The sequence below is a fragment of the Rattus rattus genome, chromosome 6 (assembly GCF_011064425.1).
Source record: "Rattus rattus isolate New Zealand chromosome 6, Rrattus_CSIRO_v1, whole genome shotgun sequence".
NCBI lineage: Eukaryota > Metazoa > Chordata > Mammalia > Rodentia > Muridae > Rattus > Rattus rattus.
Genome location: NC_046159.1, coordinates 149,093,962 through 149,113,365, shown reverse-complemented (window position 1 = coordinate 149,113,365; position 19,404 = coordinate 149,093,962). Strand labels below are relative to the sequence as shown.

General features: G+C 38.7%; 2 protein-coding genes across 2 annotated transcripts in view; one reads left to right on the top strand and one right to left on the bottom strand.

The window, feature by feature from the left end:
• Magi2 (membrane associated guanylate kinase, WW and PDZ domain containing 2) overlaps positions 1 to 19,404 on the bottom strand; it is a 1,438,642-nt gene that overhangs the window by 893,871 nt on the left and 525,367 nt on the right.
• LOC116904164 (thymosin beta-10-like) lies at positions 4,232 to 4,542 on the top strand. Its single transcript, XM_032907061.1, has one exon. The coding sequence runs from the start codon at positions 4,291 to 4,293 to the stop codon at positions 4,423 to 4,425; it is 135 nt and encodes a 44-aa protein (XP_032762952.1). The 5' UTR covers positions 4,232 to 4,290; the 3' UTR covers positions 4,426 to 4,542.

Below are 19,404 nucleotides of genomic sequence, written 5' to 3'. Positions count from 1 at the left end.
TTTTGTGTGTGCGTTAGTTAAAATTGGGATAAAATGAACACTAGAAAAGAGAAAGGTATAAATACCACCAAGACTGATAGATGTTAAGCAGAAGAGTCATAAGGGACGTGAGAGAAAGTAGTTTGGGTTGATCATATGCAGCTAAAATACTAAAGATATGAATTCTTCTCTTATTGGTCATCAGACAAAAGTAAGTTTGCTAGTTAGGAATGATGGAAAGCTCAGCAGTGGTGGCTCACTCCTTTAATCCCAGCACTTAGAAGGCAGGGGCAGGCAGACCTCTGAGTTCGAGGCCAGACTGGTCTACAGAGTGAATGCCAAGACAGACCAGGGTTACACAGAGAAAACCCCATCTCGAAAAAAAAAAAGCAACGAAACACTAATAAACAAACAAGCATTCACTGAGCTAAGTCTATAGGACTTAGAATCCTAATTGATAAAAATTATATAAATGAATTTTTTAGGTATTTTAAATACTTCTAGGCATATAAAGCCAAGGTTCTAAGCCCTGGTTGAATAAGAGAGTCAACAGGGAAATTTGAAAAACACAACGGGTCACAATCATAGGTCTTAACATAATTGATCTGAAGAAACACTAGTTATTATCTTTGAAACAATCTCTCTCTCTCTGTTCTCTGTCTCTCTGTCTCTGTCTCTGTCTGTCTGTCTGTCTCTGTCTCTGTCTCTGTCTCTCTCTCTTTCTGTGATGTAGCTGTATACAGTCCATCTCACCCATCACGTCAATATATTTCCCTTTCTTTCACTACTTTTTGAAATGCCAGTTTCAGCACTGTCGTAACCCAGTCTACTGATCTACAATTATACCCCTGACTCTATCACCTGGCACTCTTCATTTACTTGTTCCAGTTTTATTTATCCATTTTTTTTTCTATACAGGGGCTACAAGAGACAAAGAACCTTGGGACTCCCCCTCACCCACGTTGTAAACCTAGCATCAAGTGGAACATACAGAATAGCAACTCCAGACTGGTTGAGTGTACCAGAACACAGCCCACAGACACCAACTGAACAGGGCTTGTGGGGGCCCATGGAGATTGAGATGGCAGTCAGGGACTTGCATGGGTCTGCACCAGGTCCTCTGCATGTATGATATGATTGTTAGCTTGGTGTTCTTGGGGGACTCTGAACAGTCGGAGTTGGGGTTTCTCTGATACTTCCTCCTGCAATTGGGACCCTTTTCCTCCTACTGGGATGCCTTGTCCAGTCTTGATATGTTTGTACCTAGTCTTAATGCATCTTGTTATGGTGTATTTAACTGATATCCCTGAGAGTCCTGATCTTTTCTGAAGGGAAATGGAGGAGGATCAAATCTGGAGGACAGGAGAGATAGAGGGGGAGGGACTTGGAAGAGTAGAGTGAGGGAAAATATGGCCAGGATGTATTGAGAAACAATAGAATACTTCACAGAAATATGATCATTTCCCGAGTTAAATTTTCAGTACATGTAAAATATTTTAAATCTACACTATTATTGTAGCATTTTACATTTACATAAATCAGAGCAAGTAATTATTCTTTGTAAAAAAAATATTTTTTCTTGTTTGTTAAAATAAATATGAAGTCTGGATGAGTGGAGTCCAAATCCCCTGAGACCCAGAAAATTCTAGAATCCTTTTGGTTCATTGATTAAAACAGCAAGACCAATTAGTTTCACAACAGATGGCAAAACTAAAGCCAAGCAGCTATCTTGCTACTTCTGGCATCTGTCACAAGATGAATTAGGCAGGAATGTGCCCAGATCAGCTGCGATTCAGCAGCCAGCCAAGAAGCACACCTTAAACCCTGATTCTCCCAGTGTCTTTACTTTCATGAGCTCTGAAGGAGAACATCTGATAGTATCCATAGAAACAAAGGGTGGAATGGCACCCGTTTTAACTCTAATCTGTTAGTCATCTCCAATGCAAGGCCATTGTCTAGGTTCGATCAGAGTAACACCCTCATTTGCCAGCTGTCTTTGAATAGCTTACCACTACTAAATCAAATAATATTATAGAGTTCTGATTATAATCCATATCAAGGATACATGTGTCTGATACAGTGCTTTCCAAAGAAAATGGAATGAACATCTCTTCTTCTGCAACACTGGCTATATCTGATGAGTGTAAGAAAAGATACCCCTCAATATTGTTAGTATACCATCATTATTAGGAAATAATAATAATAATAATAAATAATAATAAATAATGTTTCCTCCCTGGAAATGTGAGCTCTAAATCATCAGTTATAGATACTCACAGGAACACGTGGGTTGTTTGTGTCCAGTGATGGCAGAAATGGCTTCCATCTTTGGGACATCTCATTTGTCTTGGTGTCATGTAGACACAGCCAGACTCAAATGAAATATGAATTCATTGAGGTAAGAGGATTCACATTCACAATACAGGAAATTAAACGATCATTTCTTGTCAAGCAAAAAGTAAGTTGTTTTAAGGAAAAAGGCTTCTTTTGACATTTAGTCAAATTTTATTCTTTCAGGAAACAGGCCATTCTTTGACAGAAAAATCTGTTACTGCCAGAGGACATGGATACCTCTGCTATATTTTGCTAGTTTTCTATTTTCTCAGCACAGAAGGAACAGATGGAAATAAAGCTGATCCAATGAAATAGTTTCTTTTACATTCCAGCAATAAGGAAAAACTAAAATTCAATGTAGTAGTCTAACCAAATTTACCACGTATATAAGTAGGCATTTTGGAAACTTTATAGGAAGTGTAAAACCAAGAAAAATCATATGCATTATTAAAATAATATTTACCTTTTCATTTCCTTTTAGACAACTTTATAGTTGTTATTTGTGCTGTTCTCTAAATGCCCATAGTCTCTGAATATGAATGCAAAAAATGCTATATTATTTGTTTAAAAATGATGTTTAGGTTTCTGAGAGTTTCACAATCAGAATAAATAATACCAGAGCAAGGCCTAACCACACCATTTGTAAAAAGAGAGTATGCGTTCTTGGAGATTTCTGGATGGTAAAATAGTCATTTGGTGAGCATTTCATGGTCCTATTCAATCCTTACCATTATAGCCATAAGATTATAAAAGAAATCATTTTCATAGCAAAATTATTATCTTTTAGGACAAACTAATTTGTCACTGGTTAATATTTATTAGCTTAATTAAGCTGATAGGAATGCATCTGTTTCTAGTTAGCTATTAGACCATCTTCTATCACACTTAAAGATTCAAGGGCATGGCAGTTAAAAACGGCAGCCATTCAGATGAGCAGAGAATACCTCCCCCTCTAGCACCATTCAGCTCACTATGCCAAGGATGAGATGAGAAGCCAGCCTTACATACAGAAATCAATACAATCAATTATTGCGAGCGTGAAGTGGGCCAGCTTTCTTTTTCTTTAGAAGTATATGTCCTGTGACTAGAAGATATATTAAATAAGTGTATCAACGGTGCAATCTATCAACTGGCTTCTTAATGACCATTTTTTCTAGGCAAACAATGAAATAAATATTCCAGAACAGAGGTGTTGTTGAGATAATATGAGGCGCATTGACACATATTAGAGACAGGATCCAGGGAATGTCTGTGTCTAAGACACAGCGTTCAAGGTTAACTCCTCCTTGGCGGAAGTGTTCACGTTCCTACGGTCGCTCCATCTGGAGAGAGAGGAAGGGAGAGGGGAAGCCCACAGCAGTCTCGTTAGGCTTCTGTTAGTGTATCTTTCCCAAATGTTATAAAAACCTATACGTAGGTGAACATGTTTCTAGGACTTCTTTCTCAGGTTCCCAGAAAATGTGGGTCCATGAATCTTAAGCTCCATTACTGTCTTGGATCAACTGTCTTAATTAGTAGAATACACTAGCCGTTTCCGTATTAACTCTTGGAAACCATAGAGGAAGAACAAATAAGATGTTATCGTGCATTTTTTCTCTTAGTTTTAGAAATCTCATGCCACACTTTTAAACATGCCCTTAACAGTAATTTCAACAACAACAACAAAACTGTTATTGTCATCCACCTGCATAGTAACAATAAAGTCAAGATCTGTATAGAGGTGTGTGTGTGTGTGTGTGTGTGTGTGTGTGTGTGTGTGTGTGTGTGAGAGAGAGAGAGAGAGAGAGAGAGAGAGAGAAAACAGAGAGAAAGACAGAGACAGAGACACAGAAACACATAGAGAGACAGAGAGACAGAGGCACACACAGAGGCATAGGTACAGAGAAGAGAAAGAGAGACAGGCTCTCTTGCTGCAGCAACGCGAGTGGGAGTACCTGGAGCACGAGCTCGGAACGAGAATCCACGAGCTGTAAGAAAATGGCAGACAAGCGGGACATGGGGGAAATCGCCAGCTTCCATAAGGTCAAGCTGAAGAAATCAGAGACCCAGGAGAAGAACACCCTGCCGACCAAAGAAACCATGGAACAGGAAAAGAGGAGTGAAATCTCCTAAAAGCCTAGGAAGGTTTCCCCACCCCACCCCTTCATCTCCAAGACCCCTTCTTGATGTGGAGGAAGAGCCACCTGCAAGATGGACGCGAGCCACAAGCTGCACTGTGAACCCGGGCACTCCACGCCCATGTCACCGGCCGGTGGGTATCTGAAGGGGTCCCCCCCCACCCACTAATCGGACTGCCAAATTTCACCGGTTTGCCCTGGGATATTATAGAAAGTTATTTGTATGATTGATGAAAATAAAACACACCTTGTGGGGAAAAAAAAAAGACAGACAAACACAGAAACACAGAGAGACAAACAGAGAAAAACAGAGATCAGCAGATAACCGAGATTCTTAAGGGTATGACAAAGTTATAGAGACTGGCTGATCAGAGAAACTAACTAGTCGCTTTTAAAAATAAAAGACAAATTATTAGGAATTTGAAGATCTCCACCCATCTGTTACTCAGTGCTACACAGTGCCGTCTCTACACTCAACTCTCACTCTCCATAAGCCGGAAGGCACTTGCTACAGGAAGAGGCGGTGGACATGAAAGAATCGGCTAAAAGAAATGATGACTGAATTAACATGGATTGAATCGCCAGATTTCAAATACATTAAACGACGGCAAATCCTTGAAAGGTTTAAAATTTTGAAACCCTGAGAGCTGGCAGTAAATTTCCTGTGTCAACATCCACTTCCGGTGTCAATACCATTCCTGGTGTCACGTGAATAGCATCTCACGTGCTTCCTTTAGGGTATGTAATAGGTGGAACAGCTGACTGTAAAAAGTAGCAAAAGATTCATGAGGTGATCAAATGTGCTCTGTGCCCCGCAATTCCTTGGCCCACGAGTAGCCATTACATGACTCTAAACACAGAAGGGCGAATTTTACACCTAAGAAAAATATTTTAGAGGTTCCAAAATATTAGAAGCTGTGATGAAGTAAGAAATTTTGAGATAAGGTAGGATGACAGAAGTAAATTACAGATGGTGTTCAACTCAAAGTTAATATAACATTTTTTTAAAAAAATATGAAAAAAATCAATAATACCAGGGGATATGAAGCATGAGAAAACATTTGCTTTTTACTCAGGGGAGGATACAATGAAGCACAAGCCCTGTATAAAATTATATTTAAACGTTGACATGTTCTTCTAGGGCTTGTAATTAACACTACATGCATATTCCACCAAGTGATAATAGAGCTGTAAAATGCTCATTGCTTACAAACATTTGAAGGGGAAGGGTAGCTTATAAGACAAACAGAAAGTGTTAAATTCTACAACATAAAATACTGTTTTCCTCCGATGTTGGTACTGCTTCCGGTCTTCCTGGACTCCCTTCCCCCATCTATCTGCTATGTAGCATTTTCTCCTCAGGGTTCTATGCCCATCAGTAGGCATCATCTTCTGACTCTACAGACACTTTTTAACTCATTCCCTCCTCCTCCCCCTCCTCAGTGTGTATAGGCTACATCTGACTCCCACAATATTATCCCAGGCATATAGTCCTGGGATTTAATTTATTGGCTTTTCCCCATTTAATATATTCTAATAACCTCATAGTTAGCATTTCTAAGGTTGCTTTTATTCTCCTCCAGAGCCCATCTTTTGCTGTCTTCATTAATGATGACACCGTGCCATTCAAGCCAAACACTCTCAATTATAGAATCTGGTTTTAATAGTCCCTCAATCACTCGTGTACACACACACACACACACACACGCACGCACGCACGCACGCACGCACGCACGCACGCACGCACACACACACACACACACACACACACACACACACACACACACGCACACACACACACACACGCACACGCACGCTGCATTACACGACGCGACGCACACACACGCACGCACGCCGCACACACGGCACACACGCACGCCTTTTACACACAACACACACGCACACACACACGCACACACACGCACACACACACACACACGCGCACACACACGCGCGCACACACACACGCACGCACACACACACACACGCGCGCGCACACACACACACACGCGCGCGCACACACACACACACACACACACACACACACACACATACACACACACACACCTGAGTGCTGTTGAGTACTTGGCTCAAGCCTGACCACTCTATCTGCAGCCATGGCTCTCTGTGTCTGTGCTCTGTAAGGTTAGGATGATTAACTTGATAATTTATGTCCCATACTGAGATCACTACCTGACAATTAGTAACTACTCCATAATTGATTGTTGCTCACCTTCATGCCTTCATCCATGCTATTTTGTCTACTCAGAAAGCCCTTCCAGGATTTTTTTCATGATTTAGATGCTGCGTTGATCGTACAGAGCACAAGCATCTGGGATGGTGCCATTGCTGACAGATGTGCTTCAGGCTGTAACAAGTACCCCATGAATTCTAAAGGATAAATCTTCTCTAATTTAAGGGACATGAGGCTCGTTCTTCTGCTTTCCTTCTGTCATATCACCAAAGAGTAAAGCCAATGCCCATGGTGTTCGTGGAGGCAACAGTGACGGGATGCACCCCAGACAGTGAACTGCCCCTCAGGAGGGACTCTCTTAGCTGGTGTGGAATTGTGTGTTTTCGCTGTAAATCAAAGCACTGCGATGGTCATAACAGTGTGCCTAGCCAAGTGCATACCTTCCCCACCCGGAAGAGTTCCTGCCTCATAGCAGAAGAGTCATTTGTAGTTGAAAGGAACCAAAGAGAGAAACCAAAGAAGATTGGGAGGAAGATCAGAGAAAACATGAGTAATGACATACATATACAGCTATGGAAAAGATATTTCTTTTTAAAAAGTCTTTTAGTTTTATTCATTTTACCTTTTAAAAGTGTTTTGCCTACGTGTATGTATATGCACCACGTGCGTATTTGGTGGCCATAGAAGACAAGAGAAAGCAGCTGATCCCCTGGAACTGCAGTTACAGACGGTAGTCTGAAGCCCTGTTGGTGTTGGGAACCAAACCCAAGGTCTCCACAAAAACAAATGCTCCTAACCCCTGAGCTATGTCTTCATCTCCCCAAAGTTGCTTCTCTATATGAAACTAGGATCAGAACCAAGGCACATGATTAAAATGTGCAAATGTAGACTGTTCTTGGAAAACACAGATGGTTCTTCTCAATGTTAATGACACAGAGTATGAAGAGGGGAATGCAAGGATAATTGTTTGAATTTAGGAACACGGAGAGGAGATTTTAAATACACAAGCCATTTTTTTTAAAACAAGAGATTTACCTCACTAAACTTAAATTTAAAAGTAATAGGAAAGTGGCGATTCAATATTGCTCATTTCTTTCTAAGCTACTACTAGCTTCCCTGATATTAAGCCCATAATATACATTAGAATATTAGAAAAATAATTTATATACTAGGCTGACTAGTCTTACATCGGCTTGACACGCAAACTAGAATTTCTGAAGGGAGAAAGCTTGAACTGAGAAAATGCCTCTGTAAGATCCAGAGGTAAGGCATTGTCTTCCTTAGTGACTGATGAGGGTGGGGCCATTCCTGGCTGCTGGTCCTGGATTCTATGAGAAAGCAGGGTGAGCAAGCCACGAGGAATAAGCCAGTAAGCAAGCAGTGCCCCTCCATGGCCTCTGCATCAGGACCATGCCCTGTTTCAGTTCCTGTCTTGACTTCTTTATTGATGAACTGTGATGTGGAAAGCCAAATGGACCCTTTCCTTCCCTTCACTTTTTCTTGTTGTAGTATGGAATATAATTCAAATACTGTCTTATTTTAGCAAATAAAGAAATTCTAGGTTTAGGGGACTCTGAGTAAATCAACATTTGTTTGGAAACCCAGGATTTTCAAATTCTATCTAGGGTGTGAAGAAAGGTCATCAGGGCGGAATGGTGTTGGTGGAGAAAGTTGCTGTGGTGAGAGCATAAACTGCACGTTCCATGTCTGCTTGTTTTTGTTCCTTAGAGTGGGTAGCGGTCTTTGTCATAAGCGGAATGGTTCTGTTTGAGAACATGAAATGGTTTGTCTTTCTCTTCATTTTCTTATAGTTAACCATTTGGCCCATTTATGTTAATGATGACAATCTTTGTAATAAACATTTAGTGTCAATTTGGGAGGTTGTGATACATTTTGATATCTTTCTTTCCTCCTTGTTCTCCTCATCATCATCGTCATCCTCCTCCTTGCCCTTCTCATCCTCCCACTGCTCCTCCTCCTTCATTGTGGTCATTCTTAACGACCAGGATACTTATAGCATCCGAGGGTACTTCTATTCACATCTGTGCTTTTGTGTTTACCATTCCTGAAGGAATAGAGGTTTCCTTTCTTCCCTTCTCCCTCCTCTCATCCCTCCCACCTTCCTTCCCTCCATCCCTGTCTCCCTTTCTTCTCCTTCCCTTTCTCTGAAGGACAGAAAGAGACTATCAGAGAAGCAAGTACTATAAAACCTTCTAAGCAAAGAGAGGGAAAGGTGCTTTAGGTGAACATAATAACAGTTAGAGGCAGGAAATTTAAAAAATGATGATATATGAAATTTTGGTGGAGTTATAAGTACATTATAAGAGAAGCAGACAATGAAATTGGAATAAATGTTATATTTAGGGTCCTGTGAGCCAAGGCATGATACAGTAATTATTATAAATTGACAGAGAGTGTTCCATCCACAATAATTAAGAAGAAAATTATATTCACTAGATTTGTTTTGCAAATACAGTACCCTAGACTATAAAATAGGACACATACCAGTTTTTTTTTAGCAGTCTGTAGACCCGTCTCTGTTGTTGTAATTGTCAATAATTCTTTAAAAAATTTGTTGGAGAACACTGGGTACTTTATTGATTATGCAGAAAAACTCAATTCTTTTCATTTAACTAAGAGTTAGGTTTCAGTCTTCTGATTTTGATATAAAATGACTATACTAATACACCAAAATGAACAGATTATATATAAAGTGAGAAATTAAATATAACTAATACTCAGATTAAGAAAAGCCATTAAACATAATTCATGTTTGTTTCCAGAAACCAAGTAAATGGAAAAAGAAAATAAGTAGCTACCCAAAGTACTAAGAATAACTATCAAATTCTAAAAACCAAATTTATCACCAAGTTTTGTATGAAAGTCAGCAATATACCAAATACTTCTATAAATCATAGATCAGTATATATCTATTAAAAACATTTTATTTAGGTCCAATGTTTTTCTAGAAAGCAATTGTTATAGAATGCTACACAAAATCCTCTATATATTGGCCCTTTTAATCTTGGCCTTTTACTCACCTATGGGTTAGTAAAACATTCGTAGCAGAGTGATTCTGTCCTAGGACTTCCTTACCTAAGATACTGGTGAGCTTCTGTATTAGCTAACTTCCCAAGAGGAAGCTTTCCATCGTAATTGACATTACAAAGGATTGGTGCAGGTTGGGGCATAAAAAGACTCAATGTTAGGACACTGGTGTAGTTTTACACTAACTGCATTAGTGACCAGTTAGTCTGCTAACTGGGTCAAAGTGAGTACTAGTGATCTGTATAAAAATGACCACAAATATAAGAATGGGCTTTGAGCGGAGAGTGGCAATTCAAAACCCTCTCTGAGCACATGCGTCTCATACATGATTTTATTCCTGGTTGGGAGCCTTTTACCTCCTCTTGCTTTCCTTTTTAACTCATTTATATAATAAAACACGGAGGTGCTTGCATTTTTCATCCTAAAGCTTCGTCGTCTCTGATCAGCTGAAAGACTGATTGCTAAGGGGCAGATGAACCAATTACACAGCATGTAAAAATAAGCTACTGTTTGCAATGCAAGATCATGAAGCCTTTGGAGACCCCTAAAAATAATATCCCATCATTAATATGCCCATATTCATATACATGCACAGAGAGCCTCAGGAAACACAGTTTGGATTTTATGAGAGATTTAAAAATAGGTGTATGTGACAATCAAACCAAATCTTGACATCAATCAAATGAAACTTCAACTGAATTCTTCGTTTCGAGTCCATTATGCAATTAAAAAAAATGGGGCCCTGAATTTGAGAGAGAGCAAGGAGGTACATGTGAGGAGTTAGAAAGAAGAAAAGGAAGGGGGAATTATATAGTAACATTAGAATATTATGAAAAAGAGGACACACAGGCAACACAATACTGATGGATGGGGAGGTTTGGAGATGAGCAGAAGCTCTAGGATGTTGGGCCCAGTTAGACTTATGCTATCTAAGGCTGCTCTATTGTGTGGCACTGATCAGTTAACTCTCCCTGTCTCCAGATCACATTGAGTTGGAACATTGTTTTCTGCGTGCTTCATGTCATGCTGTTCAACATTTTTTTTTTCTTGGCCCAGAAACAATGGGACCAAATAAACATGAACTACAGCTCCTAAAACTGTGAGCCCAAACAACTATTTGTATCTTCAAATAGGTCAGCTGAGACAGACTGTCACAGAGACTAAACGCTGACATATGTAAATGAGTTAGTAATCTCTGTTGTACTGTAACAAATACTTGATATAATGAACTCATAAAGAAGAAAGGTTTATTTTGGTTATAGATTTGGAGGTTTTGGTACATGATCAGTTGGTTCTATTACATCTGGCCTGAGGTAATGTCATGACAGGTAAATGGTAGGGACACTTATTTACCTCATAGGCAGGATGAGAAAGAGGCTGGAATAGGGTTCCACCACTTTCTTTAGAAACATATCTTCAACAACCTGAATTCTCGCACTGGCTCCATTTCTTTGTGTCCCACTTCCTTTTAGCTGCATAACTCTGGTGAGCAAAGCTTTAGCCCACAGATCTTTAGGGAACTTTTAAGTCACCAATTTTAGAAGATGCCATTGTAAGCCCTCAGTTGCTTTACAAATGGCTCTTTCTGTATGCACTGCTCCATGTTCGCCTACAAATCACAAAGTTGATCCAATGAGCGAAGACTGAGGGATACAGCGAATTAGACCTTTCCACGCTGTAAACAACTTACTTTCAAGTTACTGGCAAAGTACAGCAAATATGTTTTACGTCATTTGTATACTTCCCCCAAACCATAAAAAATAATTCTGTGAAAACTTCTTTTCTGTCTTTCATGGCCTGAGGTGCTGAAAATTATTTTTGTATTTTCCTTCAGAGATTTAAGATCAATCAAACTGACTGCTGAAATTAGAGGGATTGGATACAGATTTCCTGAATTAATATTATTCTTCATTCGGGAAAAGTTATTGCTTCTTGGATTTTTTTTCCATGCACAGAGAAATACGCTGTGTCAAACTGATAGAGAAAAAAATACAGAGGTGTATTCTGACATGTCATATATGGCAAAATTTTTTTTCAACAATTATATTTAAAAGACAAGTGGTATCTTCCATCATATTTTCTATCAACTTGATAATGGAAAAAAAGCAAACCAGTTTGATTTAAACTATAGCAGAACATCATTTTGTATGAGACAATTGTATTCTTGAGTACGCTCAGAATAATGAAAATAGAGGACATTTATAAAATATTATTTCATATAAATACTGTTATTTGCAAACACAGGATTTCTTTCATCTTTGCGTGCTTGTTTGCTTTGGGACAAGTGTCACGCTGTAGCTCAGGCTGTCCTCGAACTCGTGGTGGTTCTGCTTTATCTTTCCAGGGCCGAGATTGTAGGTGTGAGTCACTAGAGTCAGCTCCATATTTTTGCTTATGAATCACTCCGTTTATCACTTAACTAGGAATGGACAAAATGCCCCAGAGAAATCTTTCCATGTTAACTCCAGCTCCGTGGCTCTTCCTATCAGGAGGTCACTCTTTGCTTCAACTATAGTAATCCGAGAAGACACAGCTCATGTTAGAAAGGCAGAGGAGGGTCTGGAGTGTGAATCTCCTATAGTGATTTGATCATAGTTGTTAAAGAAAGCAGGATCATGAATGCTGCCATCCACCAACGGCAAATACAATAACTGAAATTTATTTTTGCAAACATGCTGGCAATTTTACAGCAGCCGAGATGAATGCTAAGGAGAGTCTATTCACGCAGTACATTTCCTGAATTCGGTATTGCATTCCATACAGTGTAACTGCTGCTAGAGCTCTATTTTAACATTTTCTTGAAAAGATGCATATAAATAAAATTACCTTTTAAGTGCTCAAGGGAACCTTCATACACAGGGTAGGCGATTCTCTTTGCAAAATAAAAACTCAACTGGAGAATGAGATACACACACGCACACACACACACACGTGTGTGTGTGTGTGTGTGTGTGTGTGTGTGTACACACAGGCATATATATTGATAATATCTCTAAATCTGTAATTATTTCAAAGGGAAAAAGAGTCCTTTTAATCTTCAATTTAGCATGCCTTAAATCTGTCTTAGTTAGTTTTCATAATTATTAATGCATTTATTTAATCTCAGACCTACTGACATAGTATGATAGACACCTTATTGATTTACAGAGGTGAATGCCAGCAGCAAACCACTGAACTGAGAACAGGATCCCCATTGAAGGAATCAGAGAAAGAGTTGAAAGAGCTGAAGGAGCTTGAGACCCCATTAGAACAACAATGCCAACCAACCAGAACTTCCAGGGACTAAGCCACTACCCAAAGACCCATGGACTGACCCTGGGCTCCAACTGCATAGGTAGCAATGAATAGCCTAGTAGGGACACCAGTGGAAGGGGAAGACCTTGGTCCTGCCAAGGCTGAACCCCCAGTAAATGTGATTGTTGGGAGGAGGGCGGTAATGGGGGGAGGATGGGGAGGGGAACACCCATATAGAACGGGAGGGGGAGGGGTTATGGGGATGATGGCCTGGAAACTGGGAAAGGGAATAACATTTGAAGTATAAATAAGAAATATCCAATTTAATAAAAAGGAAGAAAAAAATAAAATATACAATGACCTAAAAAAAGATGGTTATTGCATTGTATGCTTAGACAGTGACATGATAAGGGTGTGAGATATGTTGTTTTATATACTGTCTTCAGAGGTGTTCTGGGAAGGTGACTTTTATGAAGAGATATGAACTTTTGGAAGAAGACACCTGTTGCCAATCTCAATATACCAATGGATTGGAGTCAGGCATTGCCACCATGGTGACTGCTTTAATAATACAAAGGGCATATGTGTTAATCCTTGATATGAGGTTCATGTGTGGGCATATGGTCTAGAACTGCAAGTATGACATAGATTTCCAGTCCTCTAATGTAGGGTCTATAAAACACAGCTGCATTTCTTAATTCTTTTCAGTCTCATTTTTTCCATTTGTAAAGTCACAACACCAACATCCTGTCATTATCTTAAGGAAAAAAAAACAAATTAAAATAATAATGTGAATATTAAAGTATATAATGTGGCTGGCTTCAAGCATTATTTAGCTTTAATAAACACATATTAATTGAAACTTCCTCCATTGCCTGAAATAGAACTCATTTATCAATCCACGGTATTAACTAAGCCCTGAATCAGTGCTAGTCATCATGAGGCGTGATATAACCATCAACATTTAAAAATAATTGGTGTATTTATCTGTGTGTACACATGTATGTATATGTGGATGTGTGTTCCTATGTTTGTATGCATATAGAGGGCAGAGGTCAATGCCTCACAGGAGTCAGCCATCTTGTTTTATGAATCAGGGTCTCTCATTTGCTTGAAGTGAGTAGGCAAGAACGGATGCCCACTGAACCTCAAGGAGATGCCTGCCCTATTCTCCCCAGCATCCCCCAGGGATTGAATGGTAAGTACATATATACCACCATATTGACTTTCTCAGATGCATTCTAGGAACTGAACCCAGGTCCTCAGGTTGCATGGGAAGCACTTTACCAGCTGGTCTAGATCCAGGCCCAAGAATGTCTCATTAGAACAGCAGATAAACATAATAAATCATTTATAGTATAAAGAGACAATTGCTATCCTAAAAGAGACAAAGTAAAATCATTCTGTGAGAACATTCAGGAAGGGTTCACAAAGGGAAGGATGCACAAAATTAAGTTCATAAGAACTACAAAAGCAGGAGTGATAGAGTCGAAATAATGGATTAAAACCACATGAAATTGGACAATAAAAAAGGAAAGAAAAGAGTGAAGGGAAAAGAAGTTTGCAAGAAAACAACACCTTTACAGAACTCTGTGCCATTTTTGATGGCATCATAAGACAGCTCAAAACGAGAGTGATGACGTTGGAAGTGCAATTATTGGAAGTAAATATCGCAGGTTCTTTTTCTTCTTTTATACAACTGCAGCCTTACATGGCAGATCAAAGAATCTAGGCTCTGTTCTCTGACATTCGGAAAGGGCAGTCTTGTCATGTTTCCATTTCAAAAGCAGTAGCAGTACTGAGAACGGAGTGCAGGGTTGCTGACAGTGGCTAAAGAAGGCTTAACTCGCACATACTTTCTGAATATATTAGCTCGAGAAGTGTAATGAACTCGTAGACATTAAAGATCACTTGCAAACCATGTCTAACACCAGATTTCAATAAATCGATGAATGGCTGATGATTTAGGATCTGTGCCCAGGGAAAAGGACTGTCTGATCCCTCTCCTATGAAGTAAGTTAAAACTGAAATAGGATGTGGAGAAGAGCGAAAAGAAACAAGTGGAGTTAGATTTGTAAACAAGTCAATCAGAAGACCTGGTTGCCAGGACATGTGTAGAGAAACAGATTTGAAAACTACTGATACATTAGAAGAATGGCACGCATAAGGATTGAGTGTGAGTTCCCCAGAAGAACCTTCAGAGTTGGAGCCAAGCAGAGTTGGAGCCTGGTAGATGATCTTGCATTCTCTCTTATTCTCTTATCTCTCTCTTATTCTCTCTCTCTCTCTCTCTCTCTCTCTCTCTGTCTCTCTCTCTCTCTCTCTCTCTGTCTCTGTCTCTCTCTCCCCCTCTGTCTTGTCTCTATCTCTCTCTGCCACCCATCCCTCCTCTCTCTCTCTCTCTCTCTCTCTCTCTCTCTCTCTCTCTCTCTCTCTCACACACACACACACACACACACACACACACACACACACACACACACATTGAGACAAAAGGAAAGGATAGGAAGATATAATGGTATCTAGGGGAAGTGGGAGGAGTAGCTGTGGTGGATATTGTCAGGATACATTATACTTATATCTGAAAATCTGAACGAACGAATAAACAAAAATAATATCTTAAATGTGTTGTCTCAGCACAGTTTTGTTGGTGACCACTTTAATATTACTGGCACCAATGGTCCTCCAATTCAAGGCAGTTACGGTACTCTCTACCTGGAGTTATTAGTTGCCACAACTTGAAATGTTCAGTCCCATAACTATCTTCAATTTTGATACTACAGGCAGGGTCCTTGGCCACTCAAGTCTGACACAGTGCTTATAGACTGATGTTTCTCATGACATCCTCTTTGGGTTTAATCACTTTTTAGAATGCTTCTTAAGACCTCAGGGTGGCAATTGACTTCAAGTTTGTCACTTTGTTTTTTGGTACACATGCATATACATACACAATACAACTCAGGAACTGTCAAATGAAAAGTGTTCAAAGGAAAGATACAATGTACAGATCTTTCCTTTCAGATAGTCTGAGGACACATCGTTTTTCCAACACTTCTGTGTATTCACCTACCTAGGTTTGAAACTTCCAAGGTTTTCAGTTTTTTTAGTCAGTTTTACAAAACAGTAAATTTCATTATGACATTTTTACACACTTAACCTACACTGAGGTACTGTCTCCCAGTAATTTCCCTTGAGAGAGTTTTCACAGAGCTCAAGCAAACTTTTCGAAAGGTTGCTTGGTAAGCTCAGGGTTGTAGGCTTATGATCATTTGCTATTTCTGGTCATCATTAGTGTCACGAGCATAAACTCAAAAGGCGTTGTCACTAAATATGATGTTCCAGATCTTTAACCCAAGCAGGACACAGATGTAGAACAATTGCAGTTCCAAGGTCAACCTGGTATATGTAAAGAAGCTTGAGATAAGATTCCAGTGGTAGAATGGCTGCTTTAGCATGCATAACACCCAGGGTTTAAGCCCTGCCCTGCCACTGGTGGTGGTGGCAAATGCCTGTGATCCTGGCATTGGGGAAGTAGAGGCAAGAGGAACATAAATTTAACGTCTCCTTTAACTACATAGTGAATATTAGGCTATCCTGAGCTATAACAGACTCTTCTCAAAATTGTCTTGGGGGATCTCATTCTTGTCATTCAGGAAATTCTAGTAAGTCTTTGGATGAAGACCAACTATACACTTTTTCTTGAACAAAAGCCATATTATTTTTATCTGCTATACTATGTTATCCATAGCCATTCATGTTATTTCAGTACCATATTTATAATTACTCCAATGCTGTCTCCAATGATTGATGAAGCCACGTTTTCAGTCTTGGCTCACACAAGTTATTATTTAAATTATCAAATATTTAGATTAGATTTAACTAAGATAGGACACTCAAATGTAGAGGTTTACATTTATTCTCACAATAATAATGTTGTTAACCATAGTAACTGGTCAATAACATTTGCTAATAAAACATCAATCCAATTCTAAAACACACTGTGATAACTTCGTTCAAGATTGAAACAGACATTTGTCTTGAGTGCCGTCACATAAGAGACAGCACCAATGATATAATTTCAAAAGAGTTGTACCATTTGTGAATGCAAAAATAAAATAACTAGAAAACAATTTTTGTTGGCATTTGTGATAATTTTTAAGAGATTAATTATTAATCTATTGAAATTACTTTTCAAAATCACATATAATTGCCAACAACTTTTAATATCACAGATGTTTCCCTAGAAAGCATGTTAAGAAACAATTTTTGTGTTCTTTTTCCTGTACAGAAGTGCATTCCATATGTCAGATAAAATGCATTGTAAAACATTACAGGGAAGGATTTAAACATATGGTGTTAAGCAAAGGCTTACTTGTCCCTAAATATACTAATGTATGCTGAGAACCTTGGACACAGCTGAATGGGACAGCATGTGCCTACAGATACAGTTCTCAGGACACATATATCCAAGAAGATATTTCACTGAGTATTTGAAAAAATATACATATATTTTTACAAAGTGTATGTAATAGAAAAGTATACATAAAAACATTTTTTTTTAATTTTAAAGACCTTCGGTTGTACATTGCATATGTTTGTATGACAGAATTTTGTCTATAACAGACCAACGTCCCATCAAGAGACTCAAGCACATACCTATCCAAAACACAGTTTTCCATCTTCACTATTTCTTCGAAATGTGGCAAGGATCATATTAAGAATAATTCTTTGTCTTGATTTTGTCATATAAAAATGTAAGGTCGAAGAGTCATTCTACAGAGCTGTCGCATGCCTTTAGGCATACAAAACACTAAGCAAGACTGTGAATTCATTACTACAGAAAGACTTGCTTACCTTCAACTCATATTTTAAATGAAGTAGACTATGCATAATTAAATAGAGAGAAATTAAAACAGTATCGTGTTGTGTATACAGTTGTTTTCCATGAATATTACATGGTGCAAGGGACCATAGAAAAATAAGATTCAAGGAACTAATAGTATGGTAGGATCCCAACAAAAGTGTTACAATTATTAAGTAGTACAAGGCTAGCAATTCAGGAACAAATTATTTATTTTTATTAATTGGAGAGAGCCCATCTGAATAGTGAACATTTGAAATATATTTTGTTTCATAGCATGATAATTCAAACTATGCACCTACTATCAGAGTTACTAAATCGCAGAGGTTTTGCTGAATTTCCATTAAGCACAGTTGCAGCTCATTTATAACAACTATATTAATAGAATGCAAATGAATGCTTTGAGAAGTCTAAAAGACAGTTTGCGTATTAATAAGATAGTTAAATAATTCTCCTTAAAGTTTTACTCATGACATACATTCACTTAGATTCTTCTATGGTCAGTGAAACTCTGACAGCAGGATCATGTAGGTAGTGAGGTATAAATTAATGACTTAATGTTATTTTTGTTGGATTCAGATCAGAATTCAGGTTAAATTAACAAAAGTTTGTGTGAGAAACTGTTCATTAAAATTCCTGACATCACAGACCAAGAATGTTCTGAAGCAATTTCTGGACAATTAAATGTTGTGTCTGTTAGGATGCTCCCGTTCTTGTTTTTAGTGCTGTAAAAGTTAGAAATGTTACATAAGGATAGACATTGTGGACTAGGACAACGTAAAGAGGCTTATATTAATGCCCAAAATGTTATCTTTGTCTTAAGAACGCAGCTCTGTGTCTCTGTGATGCTTGGATGATCCTTCTTTCATATACCATACTCCAAAGATGACACAAATGATTTCTTGCCTTTATTATGAAGAAAACCACTTGGGAGAACTCATTTAAAATGGGAACTCATGAATCAAACCTACTCCCAGCTCTTAAAGACTCTAATCAAGTTACTCAGATAGCACTTTAAAGCCCACTTTTTGAGTAAGTTCTACTCTAGGTTAATACAATGTTCTTGGTGCCTGGCATCAGAAACTGCATCCACTACTGTGGTCATAAAGGAGCCCCTAATTTCTAATAATTACAAGATAGGGCAGGGATTGCAGTTAATCAAACTGCCAGTCTTAGTTGCAAAGTGAGTTAGAGACCTAGGCTATGTAAGACACTATCTGAATAAAAGAAAAAGAAAGAAAAAGAAAAACGAACAAAAATAAACATGACGAAAAGTAAAGAAAGAGTACATTGCAGTTATCTGGCATGAGTAAGTAAACATTTTGTTTACATTTGTGTATCAGTGTCAGCATAGTGTCCAAAGCCAGTCTAGGAGTATCTTACGTGGTTTTCAGTTTTGGAAAGCTGGCCTATATCTACCAAAGTATGGGATTCCCACAATGCTTGCTCGACGTAGATCCTCATCTTCCTTAGTTTTCCACTGATCTCCTCCACTGTTATGCTGCATATCTGTGTGCCAACATGAGGGCAGGTATACACAATGTGCATGCAGCATTGAAAACTTGGTTTTATATGTCCTCCTCTCTTGTTCTTCACTTTATGATTTGAGTGAGCCCGACTCTCACTCCGTGTTTCAA

What these genes read in the sequence shown, in the direction of transcription:
- LOC116904164 (XM_032907061.1), top strand. Translation starts at nt 4,291, where the DNA reads ATGGCAGACAAGCGGGACATGGGGGAAATCGCCAGCTTCCATAAGGTC.